Here is a 24,758-nt window from a genome sequence, read left to right on the forward strand (position 1 = left end):
ACGTGATGTTCACAAGACTCAATAAAACCCCAGCCAGTTGGGTTCGGGGGATCCACGGTGAGCCTGGTGGATGAACTGGTAATGTGTCGTGTGATTGTTAAACCTTTGCTAATAGACCAACTAGTTCTTAATAGCAATGTGTTGCTATGAATTCTTAAGCAAAGAACCGATGAAGCAAATACGTCATAATTTATATCCTCACATGTGTGCTCATAATCAAGTGGGGAATAAGTTTGCAAATATATATTTTTTTAAATGACCGAATTAAAGCAGCGAGTGACTTCAGTTATGTGAAGAGATGGGAGAAGCTGTTCTTGTTCTCCTCAGAGCAGAGCGCTAAGACGAGATTTATTAGGGGTTTTCAAAATCCTGTGGTTTAGATGGAGTAGATAGGGAGAGTTTTTCATTGGCAGGAGGGTTAGTAACGAGGGGACATAGATTTAAAATAATTGGCAACTAGGAGAATTTTTTTTTATAAACACAGCAACTTGTGATCTGGAATGCACTGCCTGAAAGGGTGGTGGAAGCAGATTCAATAATAATTTTCAAAAAAGGGAGTTGATATACACTTGAAAAGGACAGATTTGCAGGGCTGTGGGGAAAGAGGCAAGTGAGGCGAATTAGCTAGCCCTTTCAAAGAGGCGGCACAGGTTCCAAGGGCCAAATGGCCTCCTTCAGCTCTGATTTCTTACGTTATGTGCCGTATGATTCTTTGCAATGTCCCTTTAAAGCAAAAAGGTGATATTGAAGTGTTTCAGTCATCGCAAAACTCATTACAGAGGAGAACATGAAAGTTAGCCGTTGCTACAAATCATCATTTGTACGTTGACCAAATTCAAAATCAGAAGTCGTGGTACGGATAGTAGATCCCCCCCCAGGGATCTGTCAGTACACATCAAGCAACACTTCTGTGCTGTACTAGTCTCTGGGTCAATTGGCTCCTAGATTTAAAAAAAATGACTTTCAGCTTGTGTGTCTCTGAATTAATTAGTTTATTGGATCCAATACTGCGTGCATCGGCATTCAGCTGAATGTCAGTGCTCATGTAGGGTTTAAAGATCAAAGTATTTCGGAACCTGCGGAGTTGGTTATTCACTGGGCCTTGTCATTCAAATTCACAATTCCATGAGAAAGAAAGGAAAGACTTGCATTTATATAGTGCCTTTCATGCCCACCCGAAATCTCAAAGCCAATGAGGTACTTTTGGAGTGTAGACACTATTGTAATGTCGGGAACGCGGCAGCCAATTTACACACAGCAAGCTCCCACAAACAGCAATGTGATAACAATCAGATAATCTGTTCTTAGTGATGTTGATTGAGGACTAAATATTGACCGGGACACCGGAGATAACTCCCCCCGCTCTTCTTTGAAATAGTGCCATGGGATCTTTTATGTCTACCCGACAGAGCAGATGGGGCCTCGGTTTAATGTCTCATCTGAAAGACAGTATCTCCGACAGCATAGCACTCCCTCAGCACTGCTCTGCTCTGGGAGTGTCGGTCTAGATTGTTGTGCTCAAGTCCCTGGAGTGGGATGTGAACCCACAACCTTTTGACTCAGAGGCAAGTGTGCTGCTTATTGAGCCACAGCTGGCACTCAACATTGGGTGTTCTTCCAGACTTAGACAGTTTAGAGATTGGGGAAAATCTCAACATTCAAGAATAATTTACGAATGAGATTTCTATGGCCAAGATGTTTTGCTCCTGATTGAGCAACACAGGTCTGGGATATAATTCGGGTTGCCACCAACATTCCCACATTACAACAGTGACTACACTCCAAAAGTACTCCATGGGCTGTAAAGCGCTTTGAGATGTCCGGTGGTCGTGAAAGGCACTATACAAATGCAAGTCTTTTTCTAAATTGTCTTTGTTGTGCGCATCTGTTTATTTCAATGCGCGGTCCCTTTAAATTTCTGCGCACGCACGGTATTTCAAATGGAAAAACTCGTGGGCGGCCTGCTCTGGACCTGGCGACTACTGCACAGCTGCCCATGATTAGCGGAAACATTGATTGCCATCCCTCTCCAGTATTGTCCGAGACACTCCAGGAATTAGGAATCAATCAAGCAATTCAGGAGAGAAATCACAAAGGCATTAACAAAAAAAAGGAATTGTGTGTTACACAGTCAAGGAATAGTTAATGTAAGGCTCAAAGTTGTTGGCAACTTGTCTCAACTCCGTGGCTGTTGGGTGCTGGAATGTGATAATGGAAGACAGTACTCTGCTGTTCCAAGTGCTTTAATGGATTCAGTAATCGAGACACTGAAATAAACACTTATGCTCAGCCAAATTAAACTTCCTGTAACTGACGAGGGAAGACAGATTTCTATGGGACTTTCGAAGCTCCGTGAGATAAACCCAGAGGCGGAGGGGACTGGCCAGCAGAGCAACAGTTTTTCATGGTGACTGAAAGAAAGAAAGACTTGCATTTTTCACGACCACCGGACATCTCAAAGCACTTTAGAGCCAATGAATACTTTTGAAGTGTAGTCATTGTTGTAAACGCAGCAGCCAACTTGCGCACAGCAAACTCCCACAAACAGTAATGTGATAATGACCAGATAATCTTTTTTTTTTAGTGGTGTTGATTTGACGGATAAATATTGGCCCCAGGACACTGGGAATAACTCCCCTGCTCTTCTTCAAAATAGTGCCACAGGATCTTTTACGTTCACTTGAGAGCAGACGGGCCTCGGTTTAATGACACCTCCGACAGTGCTGCACTCCCTCAGTACTGCACTGGGAGCGTCAGCCTAGATTTCTGTGCTCAAGTCCCTGGAGTGGGACTTGAACCCACAACCTTCTGACCCAGAGGTGAGAGTGCTACCCACTGAGGCACAGCATCAATAGTTTGTGTGGCTGTGAAATTCACTACTGGAATTAGTGATTGAAGCAGAGACCGTGTCAACATTTATAAATAGATTAGATACGCGGAGGAAGAAAAAGGGATACAGTGACAGGGCAGGCACACGGGATTACAATTACTGCTCATGTGGAGGAGAAAGACGAACACGTACTGGCTGGGCTGAATGGCCTGTTTCCATCTTGTAATTTCAAAGTAATTCTTCTGTCAATTTCTCTCCCTTCTCTCCTCCGATTTCAGAGGCAGCTGACACTCGCTGGATTCAGAGAGAGCTGGTAACTTGGCGGAGATACCAGTGAAATGTACATGTAGCCATGAGTCACTACCTGAGAGAGGGTGGAGAGGGAAGAGGGGGGAGGGGAGAGTGGAGGGGGGGGGGGGAGGGGGGAGCAAAACCTGCTGAAGCTTTACAGTCACGAGTTCAGAAGTAAGCACATGACTGTGACTGTATTAAAGCTTTAGAACACACTCCAAATAACCTGGCTCTGCCAAGTTGGGAGTCCCTTCCACGAGGTATCTAGTTAATTCTCCTGCACAGAACTAAATGATTATTGGGAATCAATCACCAGAGGGTGGGACCTAACACTTCGCCCGCCCGCCCCAGCCCATTGAACTCCATTTGTCACAATTCTGTCTGCTCACTTAATCTATCAAAGTTTTTTGCAACTTTCTGCTCTCATCTACACTACTTACTGTGCCACCTAACGTGAATAAAGTCCTTCATCCAAGTCTTTGAAAAAATACAGTAAATAGCTGAGGCCCCAGTACAGATCCCTGGGGACACCACTAGTCACATCCTGCCGATTTGAGTAAAAAACCTTTACTCCTACTCCTGAACCAATTCCCTACCCATGTCTATAGGTTACCTCCAATTTCATGCACTCTCATTTTTGCCAACAGTCTCTTGTGCGGATTGGAGCATAAAGTTAAAAGCAAGCCAGCCAAGATCAGCAATGTGTGCGGGGTGGTGCAGAACCACCTGCAGGGACCTCAGGAGAGTTGTATCGGATTGCAAAGTTAGGAGGCGGGGCAAGAGGGTCACATCAGGCTCGAGTGAACCACAGCTCAAAGCACGAGCCAAAAACATACTGATTACCTCCCAGAACATCATCAACTACTGAAAAAAGGCAGCTCAGTCATAAATCCAGGAGGATCTCACTGAATTCAGGTTAGCCTGACCCAAAACAGAATGGGATGGAAGTGTAAATGGACCAGACTCTCAAACCTTGGGACGTCTGTATTTTTTTTGAAATTCTTAATGGGAACATTGGACGCGACTGCTGCCAACAAAGCAGAAGTCATTGCACGTGCGCAGTTCCAATGGTTTTTTTGGTCTGTTCTCGCCAATTATGTTTCCCCCCAATTTCTTTGAACACTTTTATTTATTAGTTATAAAAATATTGGAGATAGAGGAAAAGGCTGAGGCAGACGGTCATGTGATTAAAACTCCAGGATTACATCCAGTCTGAATTGACAACCCTCGGTCAGACAGAACACTCCATGAAAGAAAAAAGAAAAAGAGAAAGAAAGACAGAGAGAAAGAAAGAAAGACAGAGAGAAAGAAAGAAAGACAGAGAGAAAGAAAGAAAGAAAGAAAGAAAGAAAGAAAGAAAGAAAGAAAGAAAGAAAGAAAGAATTGCAATTCTATAGCGCCTTTCATGACCACCGGACATCTCAAAGCACTTTACAGCTAATGAAGTATTTTTGAGTGTAGTGTAGTCACTGTTGAAATATGGGAAACACAGCAGCCAACTTGCGCACAGCAAGCTCCCACAAACAGCAATGTGATAATGACCAGATAATCTGTTTTAGTGATGTTGATTGAAGGATAAATATTGGCCCAGGACACCGGGGATAACTCTCCTGCTCTTCTTCGTAATAGTGCCGTGGGATCTTTTACATCCACCTGAGAGCAGATGGGGTCTCGGTTTAACGTCTCATCAGAAAGACGGCACCTCCGACAGTGCAGCACTCCCTCAGCACTGCACTGGAGTGTCAGCCTAGATATTTGTCCTCAAGTCCCTGGAATGGGATTTTTGAACCCACAATCTTATGACTCAGACGTGAGAGTGCTACCCACTGAGCCACAGTATGGGTTGCCAACCCTCCAGGAATGCCCTGGAGTCTCCAGGAATGCCCTGGAGTCTCCAGGAATTGAAGATTAATCTCCCGGACACTGCTGCGAGCATCCCCGAGAGAACAATCAGAGGGCAATAAAAAATTATGTTTCCCTCCCAATTTCTTTGAACACTTATTTATTAGTTATAAAAATATTGGAGATAGGGGAAAAGGCTGAGGCAGATAGTCATGTGATTAAAACTCCAGGTTTACATCCAGTTTGAGTTGGCAACCTTCGGTCAGACGGAACACTCCATCTCAAATGCAACTTTCCTCAATTATTTTGTTTTCCTGCGGCCACAATTGGTAACTCAATATCATGTTGCAGAAATGATCTTGTTCATGGAGTCTGGAAAGAACCAATGAAAAGGACGGGGCAGCTCATGGATTAGAGTAACTCCCTTTCCGCTGGGTTTCAAGCCAGTGCAGACTGACTGCATGAAATGTGACTTTAACCCCAGTTGTAAATACCCCAGATGCAATGGGTTTAGTTACTTTGACCCAGTTCCTGCAACAAATGGGCTGACAACACAAAATGCATCACTTTCCAACACAAATTGACAACTTCACACAGGCAGACGGCTGACGCAGGAAATAGAATTGTCAATAATGCAATAGGTTATCAGCTGTGCATCAGTGCCAGCAGTCTTGCTTTGGAGTTGGGGTGGGGGTCAAGTCCCACTCCAGAGATTTGATCACGTAATCCAGGCCAACACACCAGTGCAGTAGCAAGGGAGTTCTGCACTGTCGGAGCTGCTCTCTTTCGGATGAGAAGTTACGGTGGACATAAAAGATCCCGTGGTACTATTTCAAGGAAAAGCATGGGCGTTCTCCCTGCTGTCCTGGGAAATATATTAAAACACTCAGCCAATATAATTTTTTTTAAAAATAGATTACCTGATCATTATCTCAGTGCTATTTCTGGGAGCTTGCTGTGTGCAAATTGACTGCCGCGTTTCCTATATTACAACAGTGACTATATTTCAAAAGTACTTCATTGGCTGTAAAGTACTGGGATGTCCTGAGGTTGTTCTCTAATCTGGTTGAGGGATAAATACTGGCCAGGACACTGGAAAAATCTCCCCTGCTCTTCTTCAAAATAGTGCCTTTTTGGAGTGTAGTCACTGTTGTAATGTAGGAAACGGAGCAGCCAATTTAGTGCCGTGGGAACTTTTACATCCACCTGAGGGGGCAGACGGGGCCTCGGTTTAAGGCCTCATCCAAAAGACAGCTCCTCCGACAGTGCAGCGCTGCATTGGAGTGTCAGCCTAGATTTTTGCGCTCCAGAGTCTGGAGTGGAGACTTGAACCCACACTCTCAGAGACGAGAGTGCCACCAACTGAGCCACAGCTGACAGCTACTTCATAGACCCATTGAATGCACCGTCTGGCTAAGGGGCCCAGTTTCAATGAACACTGCCTTAAGCAATTGGTTCTCCACACTACACAGCAGCACCAGCACCCAACCAAACAGTGAAGCAACTCATGGTGCGTGGAAATTGCTCTCCCTAGACAGACAGGAAACAGGCAGGGTAAAAGCCATTTAAGTAAAGGAACAGAGAGTCTTATTCAGATACACAGAGACGAATTGTTCCCAGCGAACAATAGGTAATTATGTCTCTTGTTGGCCCAGTTCTTGATTGGTCCTTTGGTTTAACATTTGCAGAAGAATGGTGAAAAGAAAATGCAGTTATCGGAAGGACGCTCAGACTGTAACACAGATCATGGAAATTATTCATTTCAAAACTAGAAAGAAAACTCATGATAGTCAGATAAATCCAATAAGGAACTCGAGAAACTTCTTCACTCAATGAGTGGAACTCGCTACCACAAGGAGTAGTCGAGGCGAATAGCATAGATGCATTTAAAGGGGGAGCGAGATAAACACGAGGGAGAAAGGAACTGTTTGCATTTATATAGCACCTTTAACACAGTGAAACGTCGCAAGGTGCTTCACAGGAGCGTTAACAAAATTTGACACCGAGCCACACAAGGGGATATTAGAGCTGATGACCAAAAGCTTGGTCAAAGAGGTAGGTTTTAAGGAATGTATTAAAGGAAGAGAGAGAGAGAGAGCGCGAGAGAGAGCGAGAGAGAGAGAGAGAGAGAGAGAGAGAGTCGCAGAGAGAGAGAGGCGTAGAGAGAGAGAGGCGTAGAGAGAGAGAGAGAGAGAGAGAGAGAGAGAGAGAGAGGCGAGAGAGAGAGAGAGAGAGAGAGAGAGAGAGAGAGAGAGAGAGAGAGAGAGAGAGAGAGAGGCGCAGAGAGAGAGAGAGGGAGAGAGAGAGAGAGAGGGAGAGAGAGAGAGAGAGGGAGAGAGAGAGGGGCGCAGAGAGAGAGAGAGAGAGAGAGGGGCGCAGAGAGAGAGAGGGCGCAGAGAGAGAGAGGGGCGCAGAGAGAGAGAGAGAGGCGCAGAGAGAGAGAGAGAGAGAGAGAGAGAGAGAGAGAGAGAGAGAGAGAGAGAGAGAGAGAGAGAGGCGCAGAGAGAGAGAGAGAGAGAGAGAGAGAGAGAGAGAGAGAGAGGCAGAGAGAGAGAGAGGCGCAGAGCGAGAGAGAGAGAGAGAGAGGCGCAGAGAGAGAGAGGCGCAGAGAGAGAGAGAGAGAGAGGCGCAGAGAGAGAGAGGCGCAGAGAGAGAGAGAGAGAGAGAGAGAGAGAGAGAGAGAGAGAGAGAGAGAGAGAGAGGGGCGCAGAGAGAGAGAGAGAGAGAGAGAGAGAGAGAGAGAGGCGCAGAGAGAGAGGCGCAGAGAGAGAGAGAGAGAGAGAGAGAGAGGCGCAGAGAGAGAGGCGCAGAGAGAGAGAGAGAGAGAGAGAGGCGCAGAGGCGCAGAGAGAGAGAGAGAGAGAGAGAGAGAGAGAGAGATTTCAGGTGGCAATTCCAGAGCTTAGGGCCTCGGCAGCTGAAGGCACGGACACCAATGGTGGGGCGAAGGAAATTGGGGATGTACAAGGAGGGCAGAATTGGAGGCGCACAGAGACATCGGAGGGTTTAGGGCTGGAGGAGGTTACAGAGACAGGGAGGGGCGAATAAAATATATGTTTGACAGGTTGACATGAAATAAGGTTGGAGGAGGTTCGATGAAATATAACCACCGGCAGATACCTATTAGGCTAAATAGCCTATTTTTGCATTGTAATAATACTATGTCGTGTCAGCTGTGGCTCAGTGGGTAGCACCCTCGCTTCAGAGTCAGAAGGTTGTGGGTTCAAGCCCCACAGCAAGCTCCCACAAACAGCAAAAAGATGATGACCAGATAATCTGTTTTAGTGATGTTGATTGAGGGATAAATACTGGCTTGAGCACATAAATCTAGGCTGACACTCCAGTGCAGTGCTGAGGGAGTGGTGTCGTCTTTTGGATGAGACATCAAACCGAGGCCCCGTCTGCTCTCTCAAGTGGATATAAAAGATTCCATGGCACTATTTCGAAGAAGAGCAGGGGAGTTCTCCCCAGTGTCCTAGCCAATATTTATCCCTCAAATCAACATCACTAAAACAGATTATCTGGTCATCATCACATTGCTGTTTGTGGGAGCTTTCTGTGTGCAAATTGGCCTCCACGTTTCCCACATTACAACACCGAGTACACTTCAAAAAGTACTTCATTGGCTGTAAAGCGCTTTGAGATGTCCGGTGGCCATGAAAGGCGCTCTATAAATCCAAGTTTTTCTTTATGTAATTCCATGTAAAAAATAATTCAACACTACCTCTGACAATATATGAAACAACTGTCCATTGAGCTGACCTTCAAATGGCCGTGAAGGAGCTTTTACTCTGGGTTGGTGTGTCGCATGCTGTTCCAGGAGAGTGCCTTCTGCTCATCACTTCCATGCTCAAAGTCGGGAGCCGGTCTTCATCGACCGGATAGGCTCTGCCGTGCAACACACAGAGAGAAAACTCACCCAGCTGGCCTCCCACGTTGCTTTGAGCCAGAATTCTTCTGGCACCATTTCAGCTTGAAGTCGGTCAGCCAGCTCCCATCACTTACGCTACTTAATCAAGTCTCTCTTGTCCACCCGGTGCCAGACTTGCAACTCTGCACAAAGAAACAAAACCGGGTCTCTATCCTGATGCTGGGGTACAGGAGCCAGATTTAGCAGCGTGAGCGGTTAACACTAGCTCACCAACTCCAAACTAAATATTTGGGGGGGGGGGGGGAGGGGGAGTTGCCACAATTGGCCTCTAATTCAGGTGACAAGATACAATAAACCAGACCAACTAGGAATCTCACTGTTGAACTCTCTTTTTCAAGAACCCTTCCCAGAGTGTGTTTGTGTAGAACATGTCAGGCAGCCCATGTAAAAAAAACAATGTCGAGATTCACAGGTGAAGAGAAAAGAAAAGACTTGCATTTATAAAACACCTTTCACAACCACCGGACCTCTCAAGGCGCTTTACAGCCAATGAAGTACTTTTGGAGTGTAGTCACTGTTGTAATGTAGGAAACGTGGCAGTCAATTTGCACACAGCAAGCTCCCACAAGCAGCAATTTCATAATGACTGGATAATCTATTTTTGTTATGTTGATTGAGGGATAAATATTGGCCAGGACACCGGGGATAACTCCCCTGATCTTCGAGAACAATCTGGAGAAAGCGTGCAGTTTTGGTTTCCATATTTACGAAAGGATATACTTGCTTTGGAGGCAGTTCAGAGAAGGTTCACTTGGTTGATTCCGGGGATGAGGGGGTTGACTTATGAGGAAAGGTTGAGCAGGTTTGGCCTCTACTCATTGGAATTCAGAAGAATGAGAGGTGATCTTATCGAAACGTATAAGATTATGAGGGGGTTTGACAAGGTGGATGCAGAGAGAATGTTTTCACTGATGGGGCAGACTAAAACTAGAGGGCATGATCTTAGAATAAGGGGCCGCACATTTAAAACAGAGATGAGAAGAAATTTCTTCTGAGGGTTGTAAATCTGTGGAATTTGCTGCCTGGGACATTGAATAAATTTAAGACAGAAATAGACAGATTCTTAAACGATAAGAGGATAAGGGGATAAGGGGAGCAGGCGGGGAAGTGGAGCTGAATCCATGATCAGATCAGCCAGGAACTTATTGAACGACAGAGCAGGCTCGAGGGGCCATATGGCCTATTCCTGTTCCTATTTCTTATATTATGTTCACATTAGTGCCATGGGATATTTTACGTCCACTTGAGGGGGCAGATGGGGCCTCGGTTTAACATCTCATCCAAAAGACAGTGTAGCGTCCCTCAGCACTGCACTGGAGTGTCAGCCTAGATTGATGTGCTCAAGTTTCTGGAGTGGGACTTGAACCCACAACTTTCTGGCTCAGAGGCGAGTGTGCTGCCCACTGAGCCACAGCTGACACTTGGGTGAGGTATTCAAGAGCAGCTGATGCCGAGGGGCTGGTTTACCCCAGCGCACGAGCCCAGGTGTCCCCATGACTCCCAACAATAGCCCAGGGGCCTGTCGCTTTGGGGTGGAGGGCGTGGAAAAGATGAAAAAAAAATTATTTATATATAAAGACACAGGAACCTTGGTGTTGAAATTGTTTTATATGAAAACAACCTTAGTTAATGAAGCAGTCGTCATAATTCTATTGAAGCTGCTGCTGTGACCAATTCAGCATCTGGATTTGATGTTTTCTGAATGAGAAAGCCCATTGTGCTGCGACATAGTTTGTCCAGATGTGGCAATATGCCCATGGCAATGGCCACATCATTTTGTATGCATGCTTAGATAATGTTTTTTTATATTAAAAAAATGTGTTTGTGCTAAAATTGGGCGAGGGGAGGGGGAGGACAGATCTGGCTGCAGCGGTATCTGCTCAAATTCATCACTCGCAATCATCAAGGCAGTACCTGCACCATAGGAACATAGGAGCAGTCGGCCATTCGGCCCCTCGAGCCTGCTCCGCCATTCAATAAGATCATGGCTGATCTTCTACCTCAACTCCACTTTCCCGCCCAATCCCCATATCCCTTAATATCCATAAATCTATCGACCTGTCTTGAATATATTCAAATACTGAGCCCTCACAACCCTCTGGGGTAGTGAATTCCAAAGATTCACCACCCTCTGAGTGAAGAAGTTTCTCTTCATCTCAGTCCTAAATGGCCGACCCCTTATTCGGAGACTGATTATTATTCAATGATCAACCTGAAAAATTAACTCTCTCTCTCTCTCCTTAGATGCTGCCTGACCTGCTGAGTATTTCCAGCATTTTCAGTATTTAATATTAGAACAGGAACCCTAGACCGATTGGAAAATCTTCCATGTTTACTCAGTGACACATTTGGATAGAGTAAACTAGCCATGGAGGTAATAGAAATGTTTCCTGTGCTGTTTAAATGGGCCGCGGCTTACTGGGCAGCACTCTCATCTCCGAGTTAGTGTATAAATGCAAGTGCTTTCTTGAACTGAAACAGCAATATGATAAAAACAACATGTATTGCTATAGTGCTTTTAACATAGTCAAACGTCCCAAGGCACTTCAAAGGAGTATTATGCGATACAAATTTGACACCGAGCCGCACAAGTAGAAATTAGCACAGGTGACCAAAAGCTTGGTCAAAGAAGTAGGTTTTAAGGAGCATCTTGAAGGAGGAAAGAGGGGTAGCGAGGTGGAGAGGTTTAGGCAGGGAGTTCCAGAGCCTCGAGCCCAGGCAGCTAAAGGCATGGCCAGCAATGGTTGAGCGATTATAATCAGGGATGCTCAAGAGAGCAGAATTAGAGGAGCGCAGATATCGAGGGATTGTGGGGTTGGAGAGGATTACAGAGATGGGGGGGGGGGGCGCGCAAGGTCATGGAGGGATTTGAAAATAAGGATGAGAATTTTGAAATCGAGCCTGACACAGTGCGAAAGTAAAGCTCAAAGGGCTAGCCTCACAGGATAAAATATTAATTTCACTCGCAAACAAAATGCATCATTGAATGTCAAAAATCCATCTTCAACTTACTAAAAATCACAGAGGTGATAAAAACCCTCTGTGAATTTCAATGATTATAATCTTCACAAAAGCTAGTTCATTTCATAATTACTGCAATAAATCTGCACAATTAAAGATGCATCAACTCCCATGGCTCTCTGTTGAGAGGAGCAGAGACCAGGAAGGCTACTGCAGACTGGTTCATGACGATTGTGGAAGGGATCAAGAGTCATTGGAGCCAACCTCACGGCGAAGGTTGAGACCGTGGTGGAAAGAAGAGCTTCGCATTGATCCAATGCTTTTCATAACCTCACATCCCAAAGTGCTCTGCAACCAATTTGTGCACAGCGAGATCCCACAGACTGCGATGCAATAAAATGAGCAGATATTCAAATGTTTGTTGAGGGATAAGTATTTGCCAGGAACACAAGGGGAACTCCCCTGCTCTTCAAATAGTGCCATGGGAACTTTCACATTTACCTGAGGGGGCAGATGGGAGGCGGGTGCAATACCTCATCCAAAAGACGGCACCCTCAACAATGCAGCACCCCTGCAGTACTGCACCAAGGAGTCAGCCTGGATTGTGTGTTCAGGTCACTGGGGGGCAAACCCACGACTTTCTGACTCGGAGACCACTAAGCCACAGCCCAGAACAAGTTTAATTTTTTAGGAGTTTATAGTTTTTTTTGTGAGGAACTCTCCTGGCTACTCCCACGTTACAACAGTGACTACACTCCAAAAGTACTTCATTGGCTGTAAAGCGCTTTGAGATGTCCGGTGGCAGCGAAAGGCACGAGAGAAATGCAAGTCTTTCGTTCTTTCCTTACTGTACCTCAAGATCTTTTGCTGGAATACGACTGGATAGCAAATTGGATTTGTGGAGCATGATTTTGTTTAGACAAGGAAAGCACAGACTAAACCAACGAGGAAGAAAATGATCAGACTGAACAGCAGACGCAAGCAATTTCATTATAGACTGCCATGTTCTAAATTCCCCCGAGTATTTCCTCATATAAATAAAGGCTGATCTGTTTATCCAGTGAATGCACAGAATGTAAATGGTGGCAGAGAGTCAACTATCGGAGAGAGGTAGCGATGTGACAAGCTTAATGGCATTCACAGCACCTGAACACACCTAAAGTGTTGCAATAGCTGCAGCCTTAGGAGCTGTATTACTGCCCTCACTCAGAGCTACCTCTAGTTAATCACAGTCTATCAGTATATTTTTCCTCCCCCACCATTTCATTAAAGAACAATCACAGCTGGGTTGCAGAGTGATTCAATGAGTAACTGAGCTACACAGAGCAGGAAAGCCCCCAACACAATGCATGCAACCCAGGTACACTAGCATTGTGGTTCTGTTACTAAAGGAAAGAAAAGACTGACTTGCATTTATATAGCGTCTTTCAACACCACCAGTCATCTCAAAGCGCTTTACAACCAATGAATTACTTTTGGAGTGTAGTCACTGTTGTAATGTGGGAAACGTGGCACCAATTTGTGCACAGCAAGCTCCCACACACAGCAATGTGATAATGACCAGATAATCTGTTTTTTGTTATGTTGATTGAGGGATAAATATTGGCCAAGACACAACGGATAACTCTCCTGCTCTTCTTCGAAATAATGCTGTGGGATCTTTTACGTCCACTTGAGAGGGAAGACAGGGCCTCGGTTTAATGTCTCAGCCAAAAGACAGCACCTCGGACAGTGTGGCGCTCCCTCAGCACTGCACTGGAGTGTCAGCCTAGATTTATGTGCTCAAGTTCCTGGAGTGGGACTTGAACCCACAACCTTCTGACTCAAGGAGGAGAGTGCGCTATCCATTGAGCCACAGCTGACACCGGGACTAGTTATCCAGAGGCCTGGACTAATGATCTGGAGATGCGAGTTCAAATCCCACCATGGCAACTGGGGAATTTTAAATTCAGTTAATTAAATTTTAAAAATCTGGAATAAAAAGCTAGCATCAGTAATGGAAAGAATCGTAAAAATGAATCCAATTCATTAATGTCCTTTGGAGAAGGAAATCTGCCGTCCTTACCCGGTCTGGCCTATATGTGACTCCAGATCCACAGCAATGAGCTTGACTCTTAACTGCCGTCTGCAATGGCGGCTCACCACCACCATCTCAAGGGCAATTAGGGATAGATAATAAATGCTGGCCTTGCCGTGAATGAATTAAAATTCAACAATTGTTTCTAACACCACCATGTTTTTTCTCAGATTGCTTGCAGCAGTGTTCTGGAGATTAATCAGAGGCTTACAGCATGGCAGGAGGCCATTTCAGCCCATCGTGTCCGTGCCGGACAAGAAGCTATCCAGCCTAATCCCACTTCCCGGCTCTCGATCCGTAACCCTGCAGGTTCTGCAATTCTGAGAAACTCCAGGACTGTCCTGGAGGAATGGCAACTCCTAGTTTAGATGGTAGGGGACTCTACAACTGGTCTCAATGACCCTGGAATGGAGGAAAAGGGGGAAAGACGATAGTTACTGATCCTAATCCTAATTGCCGTCGAGGGATCATTTCTGGAAGCGACGTGCACGACTGCTCTGGGCCATGATGCTTGCAGCCATCTACTCTCACAGTCAAGGAGTGTTTACTTGGGCTAGCGGAAGAGGACAGAAGCGCGTCCCTACAAGAGGGAGGAGGGAAAACCACCTAGTGGTGATTGTCTCCCTTCTTTCAATGCCCCCCCCCCAAATAAGCCCTGCTCAAGGGCCTCTGTCACCAACAAGTCATTGTATCATGTACAAGATAGGCTGTAACTTGTCCTCCGACTTGATCTTGCCACATCGAAGCACTTACCCTTCTCTTAGCAGTTGGCACTGCCCTGGTGATTAGACTGTCTCGTCTCTTTTGTGGTCATTACACCTCGGAGTTTTTGTCTTGTATTGTTGACACAAATTTTAGCTGCCTCGCCCCTACTCACCAAAATTCCTTCCCTAAACACCTCCACAACTCTCTCTCTACCTTTAAAGACTCGCAGAACCTAGATTTTCGACCAACCTCACTCTCCCGCCATAGCTCTGCGTCAGCTCCTTCATTCCTTTTTATCTCATTTCTGTTCCGCTCCACTCCCACACCGTGCCTTGGAAAATTTCCTATGTTGAAGGTGCGATAAAAATTCTCCCAATACTCCATCCCACGTGCTTTCCCTCCTCCCCGTATCCACACGGTGTTGGAATCAACACCCGTCACACAATGTCCAAATTTGCTTTGCTAGGACCCCAAAACCATGGCACTCTTCACCTCCCCCAATCATTTCGTCCTTCCATGATCTACAAGCGTTAAAACCCTAGTTACTGTCACTTATCATACAAGTGCCATCCTTGAACATAAGAATTCGGAGTAGGAGTAGGCCATTCGGCTCCTCGAGCCTTCTCCACCATTCAATGAGATCATGGCTGATCTTCTACCTCAATTCCACTTTCCTGCACTGTCCCCATATCCATTCATTCCCTCAATATCCAAAAATCTATCGATCTCTGTCTTAAATATACTCAACAACTGAGCCTCCACAGCCCTCTAGGGTAGAGAATTCCAAAGATTCACCACCCCACCCTCAAGCCACCATCCATCCCACAGGTCAGTGCTACTGAAACATTTTTAATCAGTCATTGGCTGTTTGCGGGATCTTACTCTGCACAAATTGGTTGCCATGTTTCCCTACATTACAAATGGTGGCTACACTTCCAAAAGTAATTCATTGGCTATTAAGCGCTTTGGCACATCCGGAGGTTGTGAAAGGTGCTATATAAATGCAAGCTTTTTTTATTTTTTAAGTTTTGGTTGTGTCCCACACTCAGGGCCAGAGCTGTTCGCTGAGGTTGATCACATTTTTAGATGTGGTTAAGAACTCGCATCATAACCCAATCTTTTCTGCTGCAGCTGGATTGAACTGTCAATGCATTTCATGCGAAGCAATTGGAACCACAAGTCTACACCCGAAACATTAAAGAAATACCAATGGATCTGCTGTGTATTGCAGCATCTTCAGCGCCTAATGCATTAGATAATCTCGACTCTGCGATCATCACTTTTGGGAGAGGGGATGGAAGGGATTTTTGCAGTGATCTCATGATTTCAGCCAACCATTACTCAAAAGCTCTACTAGTGGAACTCCATAATCTAACAACAACATTGCAACAGCGACTGCAGTACAAAAAGTACTTCATTGGCTGTAAAGCACTTTGGGACTTCCAGTGGTTGTAAAAGGCACAATATGAGTGCACGTCTTTCTTTCTTAACAACCAGGTTATTCTCCCCCACCCCGCTGAGGTGTCTGCGCTCCTCAAATTCTGCCCTCTTGAGCATTCCTGATTGTAACTGCTCAACCATCGGTGGTCGTGCCTTTAGCTGCCTAGGCCCAAGCTCTGGAACTCCTTCCCTAGACCACTCTTTCCTCCTTTAAGACGTTCCTTAAAACCTACCTCTTTGACCAAGCTTTTGGTCATCTGCCGTAATTTCTTATGTGGCTCTATAGAGGTTCTATATAAATACAGTTGTCATATTTATCCCCGTCTGGTATAGCAGGAGGCAAAGCTCAATGCTGGAATGAATGCTGCTGAGTTAATCAGCCCACTCCCCAACCCCCCAATTTGTGCATATTTATGTTAATTACCGTCCACACAAGTTCTGAATTGCAATTACAACAGCATGTGGTCATTGCAGCATGTGGTAGGTCCTCACTCCAATAATAAGTTTAACCGCTTGAGAGCTGAGGGAACACTTTTACATCAAAAATGTAGCAAATTCACAACTGACTCAAAGGCTATTGAAAGTAAAAGAAAGACTTGCATTTATATAGCACCTTTCATGACATCTCAAAGCGCTTTACAGCCAATGAAGTGTCGGCACTGTTGTGACGTAGAAACGCGGCAGCCAATGTGGGCACAGCAAGCTTAAAGAAATAGTTTGACGTTACATTCAACGTTTTCTGTTAAGCTGCGCAGACATGCAGAGGTCTGGAGGTCCCACGTAGCTGGATATTAAAGGAATCAAGGGATGGGAGGATAGTACAGGAAAGTGGAGCTGAGGTTGAAGATCAACCATGATCTTATTGAATGGCGGAGCAGGTTCAAAGGGCCGAATGGCCTACTCCTGCTCCCAATTCTTATGTTCTTAATGGCTGGGAGAAACAGCGCATGCGGAAAATTGAAATGAGTCGCACAGCCAGTTAAAGGGACCGCGCACAAAAAAAATTGGGGAACACCTACATTGCTTTATTTTACCTGATGTGCAACGGTTACACACTTACACTAGATGTGGTAAAATGCCACAATACAATGTTTGTACTGTATCCTTTAAATCTTTCTTAACGCACATTATATCTCAAATGTCACAGCGTGCTTCATATACAATGAAAGACTTGCATTTATATAGCACCTTTCACGACCACCGGATGTTGCAAAGCACTTTACAACCAATGAAGTACTTCTTGAAGTGTAGTCACTGTTGTAATGTAATGAATTATTTGAAAGTGTTAAATGCATGAGGCAACCATTTCACACGTCAAGAGTGCACAGTGAAGAGAGTTAATCTACTCTTTGTGACATTGGCCAAAGGAGGAATCTTCTCCAGAATAAACCGCTGTTCTTTGAAAAGCATAATCATCATAGGCGGTCCCTCGAAACGAGGATGACTTGCTTCCGTGCTAAAAAAGGACAAGTTCACAGATGTTTCAATGAAGGACATAATATTCCAGGTCCTGAACTATATGTTGAACGGTGGAAGATGCCTGTGCATGGATTTTTTTTAACGTTGGTGGCTGTTGCACACCAGCCACCACATGGGCTTGGCAGAGCTAGGTCTTGGTCCAGTGGCAAGGGTTAACCAGGATGACTGGAGACCTGCTCTGCTGCATGGATCTAAAGCGCACACATATCGCAATGTGGGCTGGCCCGTGCTGCCCCTGGGCCCCATCACGTCCCTCCACAGTCTCTCGCCGCTTCAATCACCGACCTGGACCTTAATGACGTCACTCTTCATGGCTGTCACCTTCCTGCACCCACTCGCGTGCTCCCCGAAGCACTTACAGCACAGAGCGCTGTCGTCAGCTGATCAAGCCTGTGTCCGGTGGCTGAGTCCAAAGTACCTTTGAGCTCCTTGTGTAACGAATGACCTTTGTGTATTTCATGTCTTAAAGGAGCCCAGGCTCACTGAAGCTTGTAATATAAACGCTGACTGTTTTTAAAACCATCCCGATCTGTTAATTCAAATCAATTGTTCATATTTAATGAGTGGCCAGTTCACTCTCTCCCCTTCCCCTGCTCTTTCTCCACTGTCCCCTTCCCTCTCCGCTTTCCCTCTCTCTTCCCTCTGTCTTTCATTGTCTCTCACCTTCCCTTCTCTCATTCTCTCTCCCCTCCCCCCGCCCTCTCTATCCCTCCTTCCACCCACCCCCCCCCAGCTCTCTTTCTCTCCCCTTCCCCCTCTCCCCCTATTCTCTTTCTCCCCCTTCCCCCAACCCTTCTCTCTCTCTCTCTCTTTCCCCCCCCTCCTCCCATTCCCGGTGCTGCCCCATTCCCCCCACTCTTCTCCTGTCCTCCCCCCCACTCCCTTGTTATGTCTCCGGGCGCTGCCCCATCACAAGGGCCGGGACCGCATTTCAAAGGCAAAGCACGGCTCAGCAACCCGCTCCGGCCGGACCGAGGATGGGTTGCGGGGCATCACAGAAAGCAGTGGTGAGCAAGGTTACAGGTGGGTGTGGTGGCCCGAACCCTGAGCCTGGGACTCGCCCCCTGCCCAAACCCACAGTCTGTTATTAAACTCCAAACCATTGAACCCCAATCTGTGTATGAAACCCGCAAACTGTGCATTGAACCCCAAATATATGTATTAAACCCCCAAACTGTGCACTGAACCCCAAATATATGTATTAAACTCCCAAACTGTGCATTGAACCCCCAAAACATTGTGGCATCTTTAACATCCACCTGAACAGAATTAACATCTCATCTGGCAATGCAACATTCCCCTCAGGACTGCACTGGAACGTCAGCCCAGATTACGAAGACAAGTCCGAGGGTAGTGCTTCCAACCCCACAACCTTCTGAATGCTATCAACTGAGCATTGAACTCTCAACCGTCTGATGCAGAGGAGAGTGTGCTACCCACTGAGCCACAGCCGACACAGAGTGGGAACAGGAAAGGGGGGGGGCGGTGGGGAAGAGGGGGTGGAAATCAGCCAGAATTCTTATTCTTTATTGCTGAGTCAGAAGGTTGTGGGTTCAAGTCCCACTCCGGGAACTTGATCACATAAACCAGGCCGGCACCTCAGTGCAGTAGAGAAATTCTTTTGGATGTAAAAGGTCCCACGGCACTATTTCGAGGAAGAATAGGGGAGTTCTTCCTGGTGTCCTGGGCCAATGTTTATTCTTCAACTCACAGGCAGAAACAGATTATCTGGTCATTATCTTATTGCTGTTTGTGGGAGCTTGCTGTGCACAAATTGGCTGCCGCGTTTCCCACATTACAACAGTGACTGCACTTCAAAAAGTACTTCATTGGTTGTAAAGTGCTGTCATCCTCGTTCAAGAGACCGCCTATGATGATGACGACGACGACGACAATGCTTTGGAAAGCCCCAAGGTTGTGAAGAGAGTTGAATAAAGAGTTTAAAAAAGATAAATCTCTTCTGGAAAGTGCATTTCGATGGAAATTGGCAAAGGACTAACTAGTCTTGGTGTTGAGTAGCTTACAACATTCTCATCCATCATAGGCAGTCCCTCGAAGCGAGGATGACTTGCTTCCACGCCAAAAAAGGAATGAGTTCACAGGTGTTTCAATGAAGACTTAATATTCCAGATCCCGAACTACATCTTGGAGGGTGGAAAATGCCTGCGTGTAGATTTTTTTTTTTTTTTTTTTTTAAAACGTGTGGTGGCCGTTGCACACCAGCCACCACACGGGCTTGACAGAGCTAGGTCTTGGTCCAGTGGCAAGAAACACCCAAGACGACTGGAGACCAGCTCTGCTGCACGGACCTAGTGCGCACACATGTTGCATTGTGGGCTGGTCCATGCTGCCTCTGGGCCCTCGCCTCTTCTAGGCCCCAGACTCACGCCTCTCCGGGGCCCCGATCACTTCCTTCTACAAACTCTTGCCGCTCCTTCGCCTCTCCTGCTGTGCCTGCCCGCACTGCAGTCAGTGACCTGACTTCGCAGCCGCCGCCCTCCTGCAGTGGTATGCCACCGCACGCTGCTGCCTCTGATGGCCCCAGCCTGCTGATGGTCTTTCAGGCTGGGACCGTGCCGATTTAGGCACAGAATGAAAACCAGCCATTTGATGAGGTGCCAGAGAGCTACCAGTACCTAGATCCAATACAGGTCAGCATCTTCAGGAGACAAGGAGCATGAAAGAAATCTCATATAAAGCTGGGCTGGGGCAACCTGTGAGCTCCAGTAACCGAGTGTTATCTCGGAAGCCCATAGCAGACTTCATCCTTTGATCCTGCAGTAACTGGAGCACATCAACCTTCAAAACCAAGTTCCTTGGCACAGAATCAAAGCCATTGTTTTCACTCTCTGCAGCAATCTGACACCCACTGGCACCTACATGTTCATGGCACGTTATGGCTTGTTGCACAATAATATGTCAGCCGTGGATCAGTCTTTAAGTTCGATGGTCCGTGGGTTCGAGTCCCACTCCAGGACTTGAGCACGTAAATCAAGGCTGACACTCCCAGTGCAGTACCGAGGGAGTGCTTCACTGTCGGAGGAGCCTTCTTTCAGATGAAACATTAAATCAAGGTCTGGACGGCCCTCACAGTTGGATGTAAAAGATCCCATGGCACTATTTTGAAGAGAAGGGGCATTTTTCCTGGTGTCCTGGCCAATATTTATCCCTCAACCAACATCATCGAAACAAATTATCTGGTCATTATCACATTGCTGTTTGTGGGATCTTGCTATACACAAATTGGGTGCCGTGTTTCCCACATTACAACAGTGACCACATCCTCAAAAACTAATTCATTACCTGTGAAGTTCTTTGGGACGTTCCGAGGTCGTGAAAGGCACTATACAAGTGCAAGTTCTTTCCTGCATGCCAAACATCAGCGCGTTTCTTACCTACTCTCCTTAAGTTGCTGCAGGGTAAGATTCCAGAAACAAATACCATTCTCTGGTAAGCATACGCAACACATCATTTTTAACGTGCACGTCTAGACCGTGAGTGGTGATGGGCCATTGACATTGAGGTCGAGCATCACAAACCCAGCCTGTTCTCACTGTCACCCAGCACCCACATGTAGGCTTTCCAGGGTACAATACTCCACATATCCAGAAACAATCCTTGAAGCTCCAATGGTGGTGACTCATCCTGATTGAGCTACACTACAGTCGCTCTGGACATGTAGAGTCATCATAGGCAGTCCCTCGAATTGAGGATGACTTGCTTCCACGCCAAAATGTTCAGAGGTGTTTCAATGAAGGTTCTACTATTCCAGGTCCCGAGCTAAAACTCGAAGGGTAAAAGATGCCTGTGCGTGGATTTCTTTTAACGTGTGGTGGACATTGCACACCAGCCACCACACGGGCTTAAGAGAGCTAGGCCTTGGTCCAGTGGCAAGGTTTAAGCAAAATGACTGGAGACCAGCTCTGCCGTATGTAGAGTATCTTACATGTAGAATATCTTATCCTGGTCAGTACATCATGGAAAAGAGCAATTTCAGCATCTGCATTCCAACATGCAATTGTCATGAACTCAAGCAAACTAATGAAACCAGGTGGGCCAGTGGCTTCTATCTGGTTTAACATAAATCATGTGCTGCCCATCAGGCATGCCTCAGTGGGTAGCACCCTCTCCTCCAACTCAGGAGGTTGTGGGTTCAAGTCCCACTCCAGAGAGCACAAAAATCTAGGCTGACACTCCAGTGCAGTACTGAGGGAGTTCTGCACTGTCAAAGGTGCTGTCTTAAAGCCATGTCTGCCCCCTCAGGTGGACGTAAAAGATCCCATGATACTATTTCAAAGAAGAGCAGGGGAGTTATCCCCAGTGTCCAGGCAGATATTTATCTCTCAATCAATATCACTGAACACAGATTATCTGGTCGTTATCACACTGCTGTTTGTGGGAGCTTGCTGTGTGCAAATTGGCTGCCACGTTTCCTACATTACAACAGTGACTGCACTTCAAAAAGTATTTCATTGGCTGCAAAGCACTTTGGAGCGTTGGGTGGTCATGAAAGGCGCTATATAAATGCAAGTCTTTCTTTTTAATACTGCAGCTGCCTGTTTGAGAAGTCGACTAAATAAAAACAGCTGTGATTCCAAAGGTTCAAGTCAGTGTACCTGAAGGTACAAGGCTTCCCACAATGGCGCAGTGACTAAATACAGTATGTGATGTTGCAATGTGCCATACTGACAGGATGATACCAGGTTTAATTCCTAGTGCAGTATGTATCAATTAACAGAGTTCCGTGAGGACAACAGCAGATGTGCTACAATTGGCCATATGGTCTCCAGACTTTTGGGGAGGAGAAGAAAATGGCAGAGAAATTCAGCTAGGGGACCTATTTCACCCCCCTCCCCCCCCCAATTGTTTTCCACTGATCTCTGTTGGATGCGGCTCAATTGTAACCATCTCCATATAAAGCAGAAAATTCTGGAAACACTCAGCAGGTCAGGCAGCATCTGTTGAGAGGGAAGCAGAGTTGACGTGCCAGAGCCATGATCTTTGATCAGAACAGGAAGAGAGTTTCCAGCATTTTGTGTTTTCATTTCATATTTCCAGCATCTGCAGTATTTTGCTTTTGCAACCATCTCCATGGTTGGTTGGTCCACTCGCACACACTGTGTGGGCAGAAGCATGCATGAAGAATGGTCACTTGGGTTGAATGCTACTAAACCCAGGCACCACTGATGAATTTGAATAGTGTTGACAAGAGACTCAAGCTTTACATCAGTCCAGAAACACAATTTAGGTTCTCAATCAACACTGCTTCTCCCTCCTCCCAGTTTGAAAAAAATGGAATTAGTTGAAAATATTAAAATAAGTATTTTTTTTTAAAAAGGCGTTTGTGAATTAATATACAATTCCAAGTGACAGTATCACAAGGGACTACCAGTACCACAGGAACCTTAATCTACCCCAGTAAAATCTCCTGGGAGTGGTAGAAACAGTTGTAAACTCACTTGGTTTTAGTCTCAACCTCGTTTTTTAAAAAATATTGACTTTTGGAAATTGCTAAATAATTTAATGCTTTTTTTTTTAAGGGTGGGGGGAGAAGAGAGAAATGCCTACTGATCAGTAATAAGGTTTTGATATCATGTTTCCACGCTGACCCGCAAAAGCAGCCCATAATTTTGTAATGAAACAGCTTTAGATTCAGTTTTAAAGTGTAGCACATGATCAATCGATCCACGCCCTTCAAACAGCCTTATCTCCAATAAAACACTCCTCATTTTCCAACGCCTTACTGACCTATATCGATTTTATTTCTTGCGGTTTAAATCCAACACAAGCACTGAATGATTCATTTCCAAACTGATCATTTAGATTTAAAAACATCTTTCTTTAATTAAAAAAAAGACGAAGAGGAGGGGCACAACTAAAATTTAAATCAGTAATTCAGGCATCGACTATTTAATAACTTTTTTTTTTAATTCTCAAGTTCATTATTTTTTTAAATCACGTTCTTAAAAATCCCACATCTGGCTAAGTGGTTAGTTTTTTTTGAGTCTATTTCGAGAGAAAAATATATAGGTTTAATGGTTGATGTACTTCCGCCTCCTTGGCGCCTTCAACGGTGAATGTTACAAAATATAGTGGAGAAAAAAAGCAGCGGAAATTGAGACGTGGGGTTCGCAACAGTGTAACCGACGAGGTGCAATTGGCAACATTGTAACTGACCGCCTGCCATTGGCAACAGTGTAACTGACCGCCTACCGTTGGCAACAGTGTAACCGACCAGCGTTACATTGTAACTGATCAGGGAGGAAAACCCCGGATCGCGCGAGCATCGTGTCGATTCCAACTCACCTTGTCCAGGCAGTTGACTTTTTCGGTCGGGTAGACAATCTTTTTGCATCTGGCACACGGTGGATTCATTTTTGGGAGCTTGAATGTTCTCTTTATTTATTTTTTGTTGCTGTTTGTCTCGCAATTCGGTCTTTTCAATCTTCCTTGAATAATGTTTCCACCCTTCTTTCTCTGTCTGTCTGCTTCGCTTTCCCTCCAGCTTCTAGTGTGAAGCTTTTTTCTCTCTCTGATCCGACTAGGGAATAAACAGGAGGGGCCCCCGAGAGCGCGCTCTCAGGAAATTACACATCTACCAAGGCGGTTGGGTTGGTTTTTGGGGGTGGGTTGTATGTGAGCGCGCACGCTGGTGAAGACGTGCACGTTCAGAAAGCGAAAAAGGAGGAATTTGAAACAGGGCAGTTGTTCAACAACAAGGCATGTAATCATTAACCTCGCCGAAACAATCCAGAGCGAGTCTGTGAATCGCGTCTGTTTGAGGATCAAACTGAATCAATAGATTTTTTATTTGTTTAACTACATAAAGGAATATTGTTGTCATCCTGTGCAAAGACAGGTGTGAGCATAAGAACAGCAGTAGGCCATTCAGCCCCTAGAGCCTGTTGCGCCATTAAACAACGACAACTTGTATTTATATAGCGCCTTTAATGTAGTGAAACGTTCACAGGAGTATTTATGTGATTAAAAATTTGACACGCAGTCACATAAGTAGAAATTAGCGCAGGTGACCAAAAGCTTGGTCAAAGAGGTATGTTTTAAGGAGCGTCTTAAAGGAGGAAAGCGAGGTAAAGAGGCAGAGAGGTTTAGGGAGGGAGTTTGAGCTTGGGGCCTAGGCAACAGAAGGCACGGGCACAGTGATATTATGGCTGATCTGCGACCTAACTCCACATACTCGGCTTT

The 24,758-nt window shown here is 45.7% G+C and overlaps 1 protein-coding gene across 1 annotated transcript in view; it reads right to left on the reverse strand.

Annotated features, from left to right (window-relative positions):
- lasp1 (LIM and SH3 protein 1) overlaps nt 1-24,136 on the reverse strand; it is a 187,223-nt gene extending 163,087 nt beyond the window's left edge. The window contains exon 1 of the mRNA XM_070864522.1: nt 23,862-24,136. Within this exon, the coding sequence (XP_070720623.1) occupies nt 23,862-23,930 (69 nt within the window). The 5' untranslated portion in view covers nt 23,931-24,136. The remainder of the gene's footprint in view (nt 1-23,861) is intronic.
- Nucleotides 24,137-24,758: the final 622 nt, after the last annotated feature.

Source organism: Pristiophorus japonicus, chromosome 21 (assembly GCF_044704955.1).
Source record: "Pristiophorus japonicus isolate sPriJap1 chromosome 21, sPriJap1.hap1, whole genome shotgun sequence".
Classification (NCBI taxonomy): domain Eukaryota; kingdom Metazoa; phylum Chordata; class Chondrichthyes; family Pristiophoridae; genus Pristiophorus; species Pristiophorus japonicus.